Source organism: Schistocerca nitens, chromosome 6, assembly GCF_023898315.1.
Source record: "Schistocerca nitens isolate TAMUIC-IGC-003100 chromosome 6, iqSchNite1.1, whole genome shotgun sequence".
In the NCBI taxonomy this organism is placed as follows: domain Eukaryota; kingdom Metazoa; phylum Arthropoda; class Insecta; order Orthoptera; family Acrididae; genus Schistocerca; species Schistocerca nitens.
The window spans coordinates 243,679,760-243,694,144 of NC_064619.1; the positions used below are offsets into that span (position 1 = coordinate 243,679,760).

General features: G+C 46.4%; 1 protein-coding gene across 3 annotated transcripts in view; it reads left to right on the forward strand.

The window, feature by feature from the left end:
- The window catches only part of LOC126263010 (EH domain-binding protein 1), a 206,933-nt gene that overhangs the window by 112,700 nt on the left and 79,848 nt on the right, over positions 1–14,385 (forward strand). For all 3 annotated transcript variants that reach the window (XM_049959974.1, XM_049959975.1, XM_049959976.1), the window contains exon 11: positions 635–884. In XM_049959974.1, coding sequence (XP_049815931.1) covers positions 635–884 — 250 coding nt within the window. The remainder of the gene's footprint in view (positions 1–634; positions 885–14,385) is intronic.

Sequence of the window (14,385 nt, forward strand, 5' to 3'; positions counted from 1 at the left end):
TTGTTTACTTTTAAGTCATGCATAACTTAATGCTTACAGCTCGATGATGCATATTTCCAGTTTTCCACTTAGTGCCGTCATTGGTGGGAATGTGTGTTGGCGCTTCCTACTAAATTCTTCTTTGTATGTCCCTTTTGCAAGATTCATGTCATATCCAGCTCATTGCTTTATTTTTTGTCAACAGATATCCAGGTCCTCGATCAGTAATGACTGTAACAATTGACATAAGCAAATTAATAAATTCACATTGGTTCAGATTTGTAGCCTAACAGTACTGCCTGATTAAGGAAGTATGGATGATGGAACAACTACTGCACTCTATATTTGATGAAAATCTTACTATTGGAATTTTGGGTGTTCACTGTATAAAATTGTAACAGGCTGCAAGTCCTAATTTCTATACATATCTCTTCTTGAAATAAGTGCTTTTCTGTTAGTAATGTTAGTAAATGCTATTTTACAGTGATTGAGTTGTGGATGATCTGTTACTGATGGTAGTTATATGCTAAATGGCTGTGCAAATGTGATCCCTCACAGTGTGAAGAAATTTAAAGTTTTATCTGTAGTTTGGCCCAGATGGCCAACAAGTTGAATTATTATTTATGTGTAACTTTTGAGTCTTTGTGTGTTTCAGGTCTGCTTCAATTGATTCGGAAGGAACAGGTGACAGTGAAGGAAACAAAAGTGCAGTTCTTTCCCCAAAGACAGCTCGGCAGAACTCTTTACTTAGGCTCCGGTTACCGCTTGTGTCCGGTGACTCTGGGGACAATTCAGAAAAGTCTCCAACATCGGTAAAAGATGTCAAAGACAAAATTCTTGCCAGCTCAAAGAGTATAATTGGAAAAGTTTTGTCCCCTACTAAGGACAAATTTAATAGAGAAAAGGTATATTATTGTAAGTTAGTTTCACACAATTAAAGTGTGTACCTGTATATATAATTTACTTTGTGTCCCCCTTGTCTCAGAATCCTAGCAGACTTCCCTGTCTTTATCAGCCGTGGCAGGTTTCTTTCTGTGGCTGATGAGGAATATTAATAAATAATGGTTTATGGGTGTCTTATGTATGATAAGTTTCTTCTTGCTTATGAATAGGGTTCATTTTCTTACCAACCCCTACATTACATATTACAGTTTCTCGAATTGTCAGTCATGTGTCTTATAAAATATTCCAGTTGCCTGATATAAACACATCAAGGAAAAATTTTGCATCATCCCGATTTCCAGAACTGTGGATATTGTATCACAGACACAGTCCCTTTGACGGTTCAGAGAGGTCACTAAATGTGCCCAAAGACGTAAACAACCATGCATGAGCAGCGCCTATTAGAGATGGAGGGAGTCAGACAGCCGATCTGTTCCAGTCATTCCACCAGGATGGAAGTACATGGCTTGTGTTGTCTGTAGTTCAACCATGCCTAGACGTTCAATACTGCAGTTCGATCAAGTACGCTTTGTTACTTTGTGCCAGGAAGGGCTCTCAACAAGGGAAGTGTCCAGGCGTCTCGGAGTGAACCAAAGTGATGTTATTCGGACATGGAGGACATACAGAGAGACAGGAACTGTCGATGACATGCCTCACTCAGGCCGCCCAAAGGCTACTACTGCAGTGGATGACCACTACCTACGGATTATGGCTCGGAGAAACCCTGACTGCAATGCCACCATATTGAATAATGCTTCCTGTGCAGCCACAGGACATCGTGCTAAGACTCAAACTGTGCTCAATAGGCTGCATGATGCACAACTTCACTCCCGACGTCTATGGCAAGGTCCATCTTTGCAACCATGACACATGCAGCTCAGTACAGATGGGCCTAACAACATGCTGAATTGGCATCATGTTCTGTTCACCGATGAGTGTCACATATGCCTTCAACCACACAATCGTCGGAGACATGTTTGGAGGGAACCTGGTCAGGCTGAATGCCTTAGACACATTGTCCAGCAAGTGCAGCAAGGTGGATGTTCCCTACTGTTTTGGAGTGGCGTTATGTGGGGCCGACATATGCTGCTGGTGAACATGGAATGTGACGAAATTGCTGTACGATATGTGAATGCAATCCGACCGATAGTGCAACCATATCAGTAGCATATTGGCGAAGCCTCCATCTTCATGGATAACAATTTGCGCCCCCATCGCGCCCCTCTTGTGAATAACTTCCTTTAGGATAATGGCATCGCTTGACTAGAGTGACCAGCATGTTCTCCAGACATGAACCCTATCTAACATGCCTGGGAAAGATTGAGAAGGCTGTTTATGGACGATGTGACCCACCAACCACACTGAGGGATCTATGCCGAATCACCATTGAGGAGAGACACAATCTGGGCCTAAAGTGACTTGAACTTGTGGCTAGTATGCCATGACGAATACAGGCCTGCATTAGTGCAAGAGGATTTATTACTCGGTATCAGTGTGTACAGCAGTCTGGACCATCATCTCTGATGATCCCGCTGTATGGTGGTACAACATGCAATGTGTGGTTTTCATGAGCAATAAAAAGGGTGGAAATGATGTTTATGTTGATATTTATTCCAATTTTCTGTACAGGTTCCATAACTCTCGGAACCGTGGTATGCAAAACTTTTTTTGATGTGTGTACTTTGCTGGGGATCAGGGCCTGCTAATCAGTACCTGATAACCATGCTCCAGCAGTACGGGATGGACCTCATATCCTCTTTTGTAGTTGCAGTGCTAGAAAGAGAACTTCGTCATCTCTCAAAACTACCTAGGAACTCAAAGTTTCTTGCAATAACTGTTATATCTAAAAATGGTTTTACAAGTACATCAGTTCCTTAATATTTTGTACATAGATTGACAGATCATTCACATGTTCAGATCTCCTTTCAACATAAGATGATTTTTGAGTTCTGTCTCGTAACTAACACAACCACCATTCAGTTTTCTTCTGCAGATTTTTTCCCTTACAATGTCCTTTACTCTGAGACTAGTAAAGTACTCTTGCTTCTCTTTACATCTACTGGTGCACCTGTCAGATGAAACTGTACACAGTGGAAAGTTCCCCAACTTAATACCCCATCCCAGGGGCCTCACCATTGTTTGGTGAGTTCATGCTTGGATACCATGGAACCACAGCCTTTGCAACACATTTTTCCTTTCTGTTCTGTGCTGCATGTCTTTCCTCCTGCTATAATTTTTCCCCTCCCTTGAGGAACATGTCTGGGATATTTTTGGGAATGTGTTCTGAAGTTTTAGTAGCCTGCCATCAGAACAGTCCCACATCTGTTTTTTCTTTCTGTATTCACTCTGCATGTCAACCCTTCCTCTGATTGGGTGTTTGAGGTTCCTCGTTGTTTCTTCTTCCTCCCAGTGTGCTCCTTAAGGCCAGCCCATGTGTTTGCTTTGTAACAGGTGACTGAGAAATGTGTAGTTCCAAGACCCAGCTTGACAGATAAGGGTTGTACATACCCGCTGTTACAGGCCAGGCAAAGGGAGGGGTGGTTGCCTGAGCTGTGACCTTCCAAAATTGCCAGTTCTTCCCAGTCAGGAGTTCGGGAGGTATGGACAATCGTGTAAGGCGGGTGAGCCCCCATCTTGAGGGCCTCCAGTTGGAAAGAGCCTGCCATCAGAGATGCTGGAAATCATGGGGGGATTTTTTCTTAGTAAGTTAATCACCATCTCAGTCTATGTCTACTAAAAGTGAACAGAATGAGGCTAAAGTTTCCAAGACTCTCCCAGCTGCACCTCGGTTCCTCATGGCATCACATACCGTAGATGGTGAGTCCTTTGCTACAGTTAATCCATTCATTGTTCAGAAAGGTGTTGATGCTGTTATAGCCCTGTGAAATCCTGCTCTCGTTTATGCAATGGACTTTGCTTCTGGAGACCAGCCCTCAGGGGGCTCAGCATTCGTTTGCTGGGTACGGGCTTGGCGAACCCGGGGTCCTCGAGCTGTGGACTGGTGTGCGCCGCCAGTCTGCAGATGCCGTAAGCTCTGGGCATGCTTCAGCGACCACCGTGTGGCGCAACGGTGGAACGTTGTGTGTCGTAGGGACTGGGGATCTTGGCTTGATTGCCTGGATCGCGAGGACGGTACATACCTTTATAAAAAACCCTTCAATCTTAAGGTGTGCTGCACGCCGACAAGATGCATGGCTGTTGAGGTGGAACAGTCGCTAGCGGGCAACCTCTGGGGAACCTGCCGCACCTCAGTTGTACAAGGTTTAACCAGGCATGCAGGGCTCTGTCTGGATGGACATAAGTTTCCCTAGCTGCTCGTGGGACGACCATGGATACCACGAATTCTTCCCCTTTTCCTCCTCCTAATTTTTCGCTGGCCAGTGGGATGGGTGGACCGCTGGTAGGCACTACCGCCCAATCCATCAAGAGGGCTCGGTTAGCCAGTCCTCCTGACTCAGGCGTCAGGAAACGTACAGTAGTTCAGAGTAACAGAGCACATACTGACAACCAGAATGTGTTTGTAATAATAAAAAGGAAAGAGGGTTCCTTTGAAAAGGTTTCGCCATTCTATATCCAAAAGGGTCTAGAAGGAATAGCTGGCACTTTAAAATCAGTGAAGCGTTTACAGAATGGGACACTGCTTGTTGAAACATCAACTGCTCAGCAAGCAGTTAACCTTCAAACAGCTAAAAGCTTGGGGGAATACACGATCGATACAGAGATTCACAGCACCCTGAACTCCAGTAAGGGTGTTGTTACCTGCAGGGATCTTGTTGACATTACTGTAGAAGAATTAGAGTGAGTGGGCTCAGGTGGGAATTGTTGACGTTCAGAACAACATGAAAAGGGTGGATGGGAACCTGGTGAAAATTGACTCCTTCATTCTTACTTTCAATACCCCCAAACTCCCAGAACACGTCAAGGCAGTATTTCTTTGACTAAACGTCCGGTCGTATGTCCAAAACCCAATGCGCTGTTTTAAGTGCCAGCGTTTTGGGCATACAACTCTAGGGTGTAAAGGAGACGCGATGTGTGGCAACTGCAGTAAGGCTGCCCATGACGGAATTGACTGTTCGTCGCCTGTCAGATGTATAAACTGTTCTGAAAGCCACCCTGTTTGGAGTAGGGACTGTAGAATCTTCCTAGAGGAACATAAAATACAAGAAATAAAAACAACTAAGCGTATCCCCTACAGTGAAGCCAAAAAGATCTTTAAGGCCATGCAGCCACCCACATTCGTTACGTCTTTTGCTTCCATTGTTCAGAAGCCGCCTCCAAAAGTCGATGCATCTACACAGACAGAGGTTGTTCGTGTTGGCACGAATACCTGCACGTGTCAGTGCACTTGCAATGCAGCAAGTGTATCAGAGCCTGTAGCCCCTCCTCGAACAGCAGAGAAAGGTACCGTAGCTAACATTGAAGACCCCAGGCATCTCCGGTTGCTGAGGCTGTTCCAAAGCCCAGCGTGGTCATAAACACCCCTGCTCCAGTTCTAGCAAAGCCGCCTAAACAAAGGAAAGCACACATCAAGCAGCACCAACAGATTAAATCGGCTGGTAAACCCTCGGATCATGTTAATGTGGTCCCACTAGACGCTTCATCAGACTCTTCCCCAGAGCTGATGGAGTCTGAGAATATGGGGCAATCATCTCGCCCCAAGACTGAGCCTCCACCCGCTGCAGTCTCCCCACCTCGGCGGAAAGAGAGGCAGAAAATACAACCACCGTGATGGCTCCCATATTGCAATGGAATCTGCAAGGGTTCAGGACACATGTGGAGGAATTAAGTCTATTGATTCAGGATAGACCTATGTGTGTATGTCTGCAAGAGACAAATTTCAGTGAAACATACACCCCTGAGCTACATGGTTATCTCCTCCACAAAAAGGACGACCTGAGTGGACAGAGAGCTCGAGGAGGAGTAGGTATCTTCGTCAACACCGACTACCACTCCTCGCCTCTCTCCCTCACGACGAATTTACAGGCAGTTGCAATATTAGTACATGTGCGTCATATGCTAACAGTATGTTCGCTTTACCTGCCCCCACATGATGTGCTCGACGAAGAGGCTTTCAGTGATCTTCTTACACAGCTCCCCCACCCCTTCATCCTCTGTGGTGATTTTAATGCACATAATATGCTTTGGGGCTCTGTGAGTACTTGCCCCAGGGGTAGAGCAATCGAGAGGCTTCTTCTGTCTTCCAGTGCCTATTTGCTAAATACAGGTCAAAGCACGCATTTTTGCATTGCAACTGGGTCGTTCTCTGCCATTGATCTATCACTTTGCTCTCCAGCCATCGCCCACACTGCTGCATGGGAAGTGGTTGATGACTTACACGGCAGTGATCACTTCCCCATCTGGATTCACCTGCCACATGCAGTGGAACCGGAAAGGAAACCGCCTCGATTGATGCTCCGTAGAGCCAACTGGGCACTGTATAGTCAACTAGCCCAGTTTGAACATCGGGTCAGTGTCCAGGAATGGGTGGATCATATTACTGAAGTGATCCACCGCACCATTGAAGCGTCCATCCCACAGTCCATGGGACAACCAAAGCGGCAGCCTGTCCCTTGGTGGAGCGACGAATGCAGTCAAGGCTAGACGGGCAGCTCTGCGTAGGTTCAAATGCCGGCCAACTGTAGAGAACCTTGCAGCCTTTTGGGTGGCGAGGGCAAAGTGTCGTCGGATTATATGAGAGAGCAAGAAGAGGTCGTGGCAGCAGTTCCTGAACACCATTAATCGTTCTACGCAAAGTTCCATTGTATGGGAGACCATAAGGAGCAGCCCTATGGCTGCTATAATGTGGAATGGTACTCTCCAAACGACCCCAAAAGATATTGCCCAGTCTATGGCGGCTCATTTTGCAGCTATTACTGCAACCGCCAGTCAGAATCCAGCTTTCCAGCCCCACAGAGTGGCTGCTGAGAGGAGCAGTTTTGACTTCCGCTCACCCAATACAGAAGAGTACAACTGCCCATTTTCCATGTGGGAACTGGATTCTGCATTGTGGGGGGCTCGTGATACATCCCCTGGTCAGGATAGAATCCACTATAGCATGCTGTGGCACCTCACAGGGAGAAATAAAGAAATCCTCCTCCGACTTTTTAATCTAGTTTGGATGTCTGGTCACTTCCCCGACTCGTGGCGTGAAGCAATTTTAATTCCTCTTTTAAAACCTGGGAAAGACCGCACGTGCCCGGGTAGTTACCGTAGTGTTGCCCTCACTAGCTGCGTGGGAAAGACCTTGGAGCGGATGGTCAACCGCTGCCTTGTCTGGATGTTAGAATCCAGATAACTCCTTAGTCGCTTTCAGTGTGGGTTCAGGAGGTATCGCTCCACCTTTGATAACCTGGCCCTCCTGGAGGCGGCTATACAACAGGCTTTCCTGCGCCAGCATCACCTGTTGGGAATATTTTTTGACATTGAAAAGGCATACGACACTACTTGGAGGCATCTTATCATCAGGCAGCTCCACAAATGGGGTTTTCGTGGATGTCTTCCCAATTTTATTCGGTCCTTCCTGTCGCCACGTTATTTTCAGTACCGAGTCGGAGACATACTGTCTAGTCGCTTTGAACAAGAGAACGGTGTCCCTCAAGGTAGTGTTTTAAGTGTGACGGTCTTTGCTATTGCTATTAATAGTATTATGTCTGTTGTGAAAAGTCCTGTGCAGTGTTCCTTGTTTGTGGACGATTTCTCTGTATTTTGCTCTTCTTCAAGCCTTGCAACGACGACTCGTCAGTTGCAACTCACTCTGCGACGTTTGGATGAATGGGCACAGAAGAGTGGTTTTAAGTTTTCAACTGATAAGTCGGTGTGTGTTCTTTTTAACCGTTCTCGTTCCATTTTCGACTTGCCTGAGTTGAGTATGAGGGACACCGTTCTGAATTTTAAGACACAGTGAAGTTTCTGGGCCTCACTTTTGATTCTAAGCTTACGTGGCTGCCACACATTAAGGAACTGAAAAAACGGTCTCTTAAGGCACAGTCTATTTTAAAATGTCTTAGTCACCACACATGGGAAGCAGACAGGACTTGTCTGCTCCGGTTTTACAGAGCCTTCGTGTGGTCCCGGCTCGATTATGGATGCACGGTGTATGGGTCTGCAAGACCCACTTATTTGAAGCTGTTGGATGTGGTGCACCATGAGGGGATGCGGTTGGCCACTGGGGCGTTCAGAACGAGCCCCATACTGAGCCTCTGAGCAGAGGCAGGTGAACCGCTACTTTACCTCCGGCGGCGTCTACTAATGGTGCGCCAGGCCTATCAAACATTATCCACACCGTACACACCTGTATACCACACTGTTGCTCGGCCTCCACTGAAAAGGCTTTTTCGCAACCGGCAACGAGCAACAAGGCCCTATGGGATTCGTGCAAAGGATTGCATTTTAGAGATGGGTATGGCCGGTTTTAATGTTTCACGTCGAGGTTGGAGCAGATATCCACCTTGGCTCCTCCAGAGGCCCACACTGATTTTAGATTTGGCAAATTTTAAGAAAGACAGTAAATCAGATTTTACTTTCAAATCTTTGTTTTTTAACATTTTAGACAGGCATCATGATTTTACAGTAGTCTACACTGATGGATCCCAACAGGGGGATTTTCTTGGCTGCTCAGTCGTGTTCCCTAACCGTGTCATCACGATTCGCCTTCCCCAGGAATACACTGTTTTTTCCGCAGAACTTCACGCGATCCTGAAGGCATTGGAGAAGATACGGTTTACTCAGGGCAAACACTTCTTAATTTGCTCTGACTCACTGAGCGCATTACAGTCACTGCAGAACCTGTACCCAGCGGAGAAGTTGGAACAGCTGATTTACGACCAACTGTACATCCTCCAACAACAGGGCAAGCAAGTGTCCTTTTGCTGGGTGCCAGGGCATGTGGGCATACGGGGAAATGAACAAGCTGACAGAGCTGCCAAGGACGCCTGCAGGTTACTGGAGGTGACACAATGTTCTATTCCTTTGCAAGGTGTCGTTTCTGTGCTGCGGCGGAAGTATATGCAATTGTGGGAGGAGGAATGGCTGGCGGTGAGGGAAAATAAGCTGCGGTTGGTGAAACCCACCATCCAGCCGTGGTGTTCCTCCTGCCGGTCACCTAGGTGTGACGAAGTGACCCTTACACGTCTTCGCATAGGGCACTGTCCTCTTACGCATGCCTTCTTACTACGGCGAGAGGAACCCCCTCTGTGTGATGCCTGTGGCGTACGAATCACTGTACGCCACATTTTAGTTGAGTGTGATTTATATCGTTTTGTCAGGGCGGAAGTTAATATTAGTGGGGATCTGCCCTCGATTTTAGCCGATGACGAGGCGAGTGTCAAGAAAGTTTTAAGGTACTGTGATGTTTCTGGGCTTCAGCCAAAAATTTTAGGTTGGAATATTTAGTGTGTTGCCGAGTGGCTTACCACTCCTTTTTTATTCTTGTAATAGGTCAGTTCCAACCATGTGCTGTGTGTTTCATTTTAACCCCTTCCCCTCCGTTCTCTTGCAGTTCTCATTATGTGCTGCTTTCCTCTTTGCTACTGTTGACGTGCAAACTGCCTCTGTAGACTTTCACCTATAATTTTAGTCCTATTTTTGCACTTGCTGCATTTTAGTGACACTCGTCCGTTGTTGTTTCCGTTCGGGCTCTAAAGACTACACTGTTGAGCGCCCATAACACCATATCCATCCACACACCATCTGGAGACCAGTCGTGATTTTCAAGCCCAACAACTGCTTACAGTTTTGCTGCTCCATGGCTATTCTGTTCATGTCGAGGCCCTTCAAACGTTGAATTCTTCGTGTTATGGTATTTACATTCAACTGCTTGATGGTCTGACTGAAGGAGAAATCCAAACTTACTGCTTTGATCAGGGTGTCACTGGTGTCCATCGGGTAACGAAAAAGGTTGTTGGAACCTTACTGCCTACACACAGTTTTTCTGTATGTTTGGTTGAATAGTGCTTCCATTGAAGAAAAAAGCAGGCTATGAAGTCATCACAGTCTGACCACACATTCCCTACCCAGTGCATTGCGACCAGTGTCAACATTACAACCACACTCGTCTGTCCTGTAAAAACATGGCCAAATGTGTTACTTATGGTAGGGATGCTCACAAGGGTGACCTCCTCTCTGTATCAGTTGTAAAGGCAACTGTGCCATCTTATCTCATGAATGTCACATGCATCTAGATGAGCAGGCCATCCAGGAGATCTGGGTGAAGGAAAAAGCACCTTACCCTGTTGCTTGAAAGTTGTTGGCTTATCGAAAGCTCTGCATCTCACCATTCGGCATTTACAGCACCGTTCTTGTTACATCTCACTCCACAAAAGACATGGCCATGGCCACACAGACTTGTGACCTCCCGTTCAGCACTGCAATTGTAAAATTGCCCAGTATAATTGTAGCATCCCATTCCTGTTCTCCTCCAACTGTGCAACAAGCCACCAAATCTTCACCTCTGGTGGTGAAATTGCCTGCTACACAACCGATGGGCCAGGAAAGAGACACACAGTACTCCCATGAAGACTTATTACATCCCACCAGCCAAAAACATCCGAGTCTTCATCTGCCAACTGCAAGAAATCAAACAAAAGCAAATGTTCATCTCCTTTCTTGATTTGCAGATGCTATTACACAATGTCTTCATGTGGTACCCTCGCCCAACCGACCTCCATTATGTTGATGTGCACTGCCTACCTCTTTTTCTGTACTGGAATCAGCAGGCCAACCCAGTGAGAATGCCAACGCCTCTGTAGATCTCATGGACCAGGATCTAATAGCCTCTATGCCCTGTAGCAATGAGTCTTGAAAGTCTGGCACTCTGCAGCTGCCGAGGTGATTACTCTTCAGTTGTTCCCTGCGCCTCATTCCCCATTATGCCTCTTCTCCAATGGAATGTTCATGGCATTAGGTCCCACAAGGAGGAATTGCACTCTTCTTAGAATCCCAGCGTCCACTTGTTCTTTGCCTCCAAGAAACAACATTATATCCTAATGACTGCTTTGACCTCTCGCATTTCCTTCTGGTCCGCTTTGAACTTTCCCCCGAGGACAGCATTCCATCTCGTGGGTAAGTCATGCTGCTCATCTGGGATGACGTTCATAGCCAAACCATCTCACTGAACACTTGGCTGCAATCTGTTGCAGTCCACATTATCCTTCCTTGCTTCATCTTTTCTCTTTGCAACATCTACTCCATCCTTCATTCTGTGTCAACAGAGCAGACTTTCTCCAGCTTGTTGGTCAACTCTCTCACCCCTTTTTGCTGCTTGGTGGCTTTAATGCACACATCCCATTTCCAGAACATGTCTGAGAAGTACCCTGTTGGCTGACCTTCTCAATAAACTCGGCCTCATCTGTCTTAACACTGGAGCACCCATGGTCCTTTCAGACTCCATGTACTGCTATTCCCATTTGAACCTCTCATTCTGCACTGCCCAGCTTGTTGGTGAACTCGAGTGGTCCATTTACTCAAGGGACCATTTCCCATGTGCTATACATTTCCTGACTCCTACCCCACCTCTGTATAAACCCAATTTACAGCATTATGAGGATGACTGGAGGCTGTATCCTCTCTGCTGACCTTCGATGAACAACATTTTCTCAGTTGTGATGACCAGGTAGAGTACCTCATGATCGTTATTCTTGCCACTGCAAAACATTCCACACCTCCTACTTCATGTTTCCTGCACCGTGTCCCAGTCCTCTAGTGGACTGAGATGTTCTGTGCTGTGACGCGATTCTTGAACAGAGACATCAGAGTTTAACTGTCATCCTACAATGGTGAACTGTATCCATTATAAACAATTACATGCACAGTGTTGTTGCATTCTTTGTGATAGCAAAAAAGCTAGCTCGATTTCATTTACCTGTTCTTTCAACAACTCACTTCCTCTTCTGTCGTGTTGGTCAATCTCTGTCAGCTCTCTGGGACCAAGGTTGATTCCCAGATTTCGGGTCTGACTGTAACAGGTGATGTCATTGTGGAGCCTTTAGCTAACTGCAACACCTTCGGCTCCTATTTTGTTGAGATTTTGAGCTCCACTCTCTACCATCATGCCTTCCTCCTTCAGAAATGAGTGGAGGAAACTTGGGTGATACCTTTCTCCTCTCAGAATCATGAATGATACAATGCTGCCTTTACTATGAGGGAGCTAGATCTTGCTCTTACTTCATCCTGATCGTTCGACCAAGGCTGGACAATGTTAACATTTAGATGGTGCAGCACTTTCTCCTCCGGGCAAGCAGTTTCTCCTCCACATGTACAGTCACATTTTCTTGGGCAGATCGCAGATTTCCCAGATCCTGGTGTGAAGCCACTGTCATACCCATACCTAAGCCTGGTGAGGACAAACACCTTCCTTCCGGCTACTGCCCCATTTCTACCACTAGCTGTGTTTGCAAAGGGATGGATTTATAGCTGGGTGGTATGGTGGCTTGAGTCTCACAATCTACTAACCACTGCACAGTATGGATTTTGAGCACACCGTTCCTGCAGTTGATCATCTCGTGACTTTGCCAACCCATATCATGAGTGGTTTTCTGAGGAAATACCGCACTGAGCCCATGTTTTTTTTTTTTTTTTTTTGAGAAAGCCTACGACATCTGCGGGGGGACTGGTACCCTCCGTACTCTATACACATGGGGTTCCGAAGCCACCTACCCCGTTTCCTTCAGGAATTTTTAAAAGATCACATTTTCAAGATATGTGTGGGTTCGTCCAAGTTGGAGTTCGTCAACCAGGAGAATGGGGTGCTTAAAAGCTCCATCCTGAGCAATGTCCTCATGCTATAACCATTAACCCTATTATAGCATGTCTCCCACCAGGGATCTCTGACACTCTTTTTGTTGACAACTTTGTGATCTATTGCTGTTCTCCACGGACTTGTCTCCTAGAGTGGTGTCTTCAGCAATGTCTTGATCGTCTATACTCGTCCAGACTTTTACTTTTCTACTGACAAAACCATTTGAATGAATTTCTGACACCACAAGGAGTTTCTTCCAACTTCTTTACATCTTGTGCCTGTTGCTCTTCTGTTCGCTGAAACTACAAAATTCCTGGGGCTCTTGCTTCATAGAAAACTTTCCTGGTCCTCCCATTTGTCTTACCTGACTGCACACTGTACCTGGTCTCTCGATTCCTACATGTCCTAAGTGGTACTTCCTGGGGAGAGGATCAGACACCCTCCTCCACGTATATCAACCTCTTGTCCATTCGAAACTAGACTATGGGTGTTTTGTTTGGTCGTCTGCACGTTCGTCCATCTTAAACCGTCTTAACACAATCCACCATTGTGGAATCCATTTGGTCACTGGTGCCTTTTACACAGCCTTATTGAGAGCCTTTATGCAGAAGCTGCCGAACTACCACTGTCACACTGGCATGATGTTCGGCTCAGTAGATAACTATTTGCCTACCATGCTTGGCCACCCATCCTGTGCCTTCTTTGTTTATGACTCCCTTGGCAGCCAGTATGGGGCGGGTCCGTTGTCTGTTACCTCCCAGAGTTTGCTTTTGGATCCTGCTCCAGCAGATTAACATCATGCAAGCTGCCATGTTCCTGATGGGTGTGAACCCTTCACCACCTTGGTTTTGTGTGGCAGCCCGTGTTCATCTTGGACTTCATTCACATCCTCAGGAAAGTACTCTAGGTTTGGTCTATCGCATTAAATTTTTCGACCTTCGCACACAACTTAGTGACAGCATCTTCATGTACACTGATCTGATGTGTACACTAATGGTTCTAAGAGCAACCATGGGGTCAGGTGTGCACTCTTCATTGGCACTGACCATTTTCGGTATCGGCTTCCAGAGCACTGCTCAAATTTACAGCAGATCCCTTCGCCCTCTATCAGGCCACCCAGTACATCTGGCAATACAGGCTTTTTAATTGTCATACGTTCCAATTCTCACAGTGTCCTTCAGAGCCCGTGTGTTCGGCAAACAGCCGGTCCCTTAGTGCGGCATGTTCAAGAAAGCTTCCACTTACTCCTGTTGAGGGAGCCACTGTGATGTTCATGGGGGTTCCTGGTCATGTCGTTCTGATGGGAAATGGGGCCATTGATGCTTCTGCCAAGGCTGAAGTCCATCTACCTCGGTCTGCTAGCTCTTCCATCCCTTTGGATGTGTTGCTGTCTGTTGGCAGGTGGTGTCACTGTGGCTTCACCACTGGTCTTCTCTTCATGGGAACAAGCTCCGGGGAATTAAAGCTCTCCCAGCGACTTGGCTGACCTCATCTCGACCCTCTCGCCACAAGGAGATTATTTTAGCTAGGTTACGTATTGGGCACAGTCGCTTTAGCCATCACCATCTGTTAAATGCTGATTTCCCACCACTTAATGCTCATTGTTGTCAACCTTATATGTTTTGCCATTTCATGACCTGATGCCATTTTCTTAACCACTTAAATTCTATTGTATTTTTGCCATCTGAGTTATCGGCTGTTTTAGTGAAATATGCGCGAGTTTTCAACCG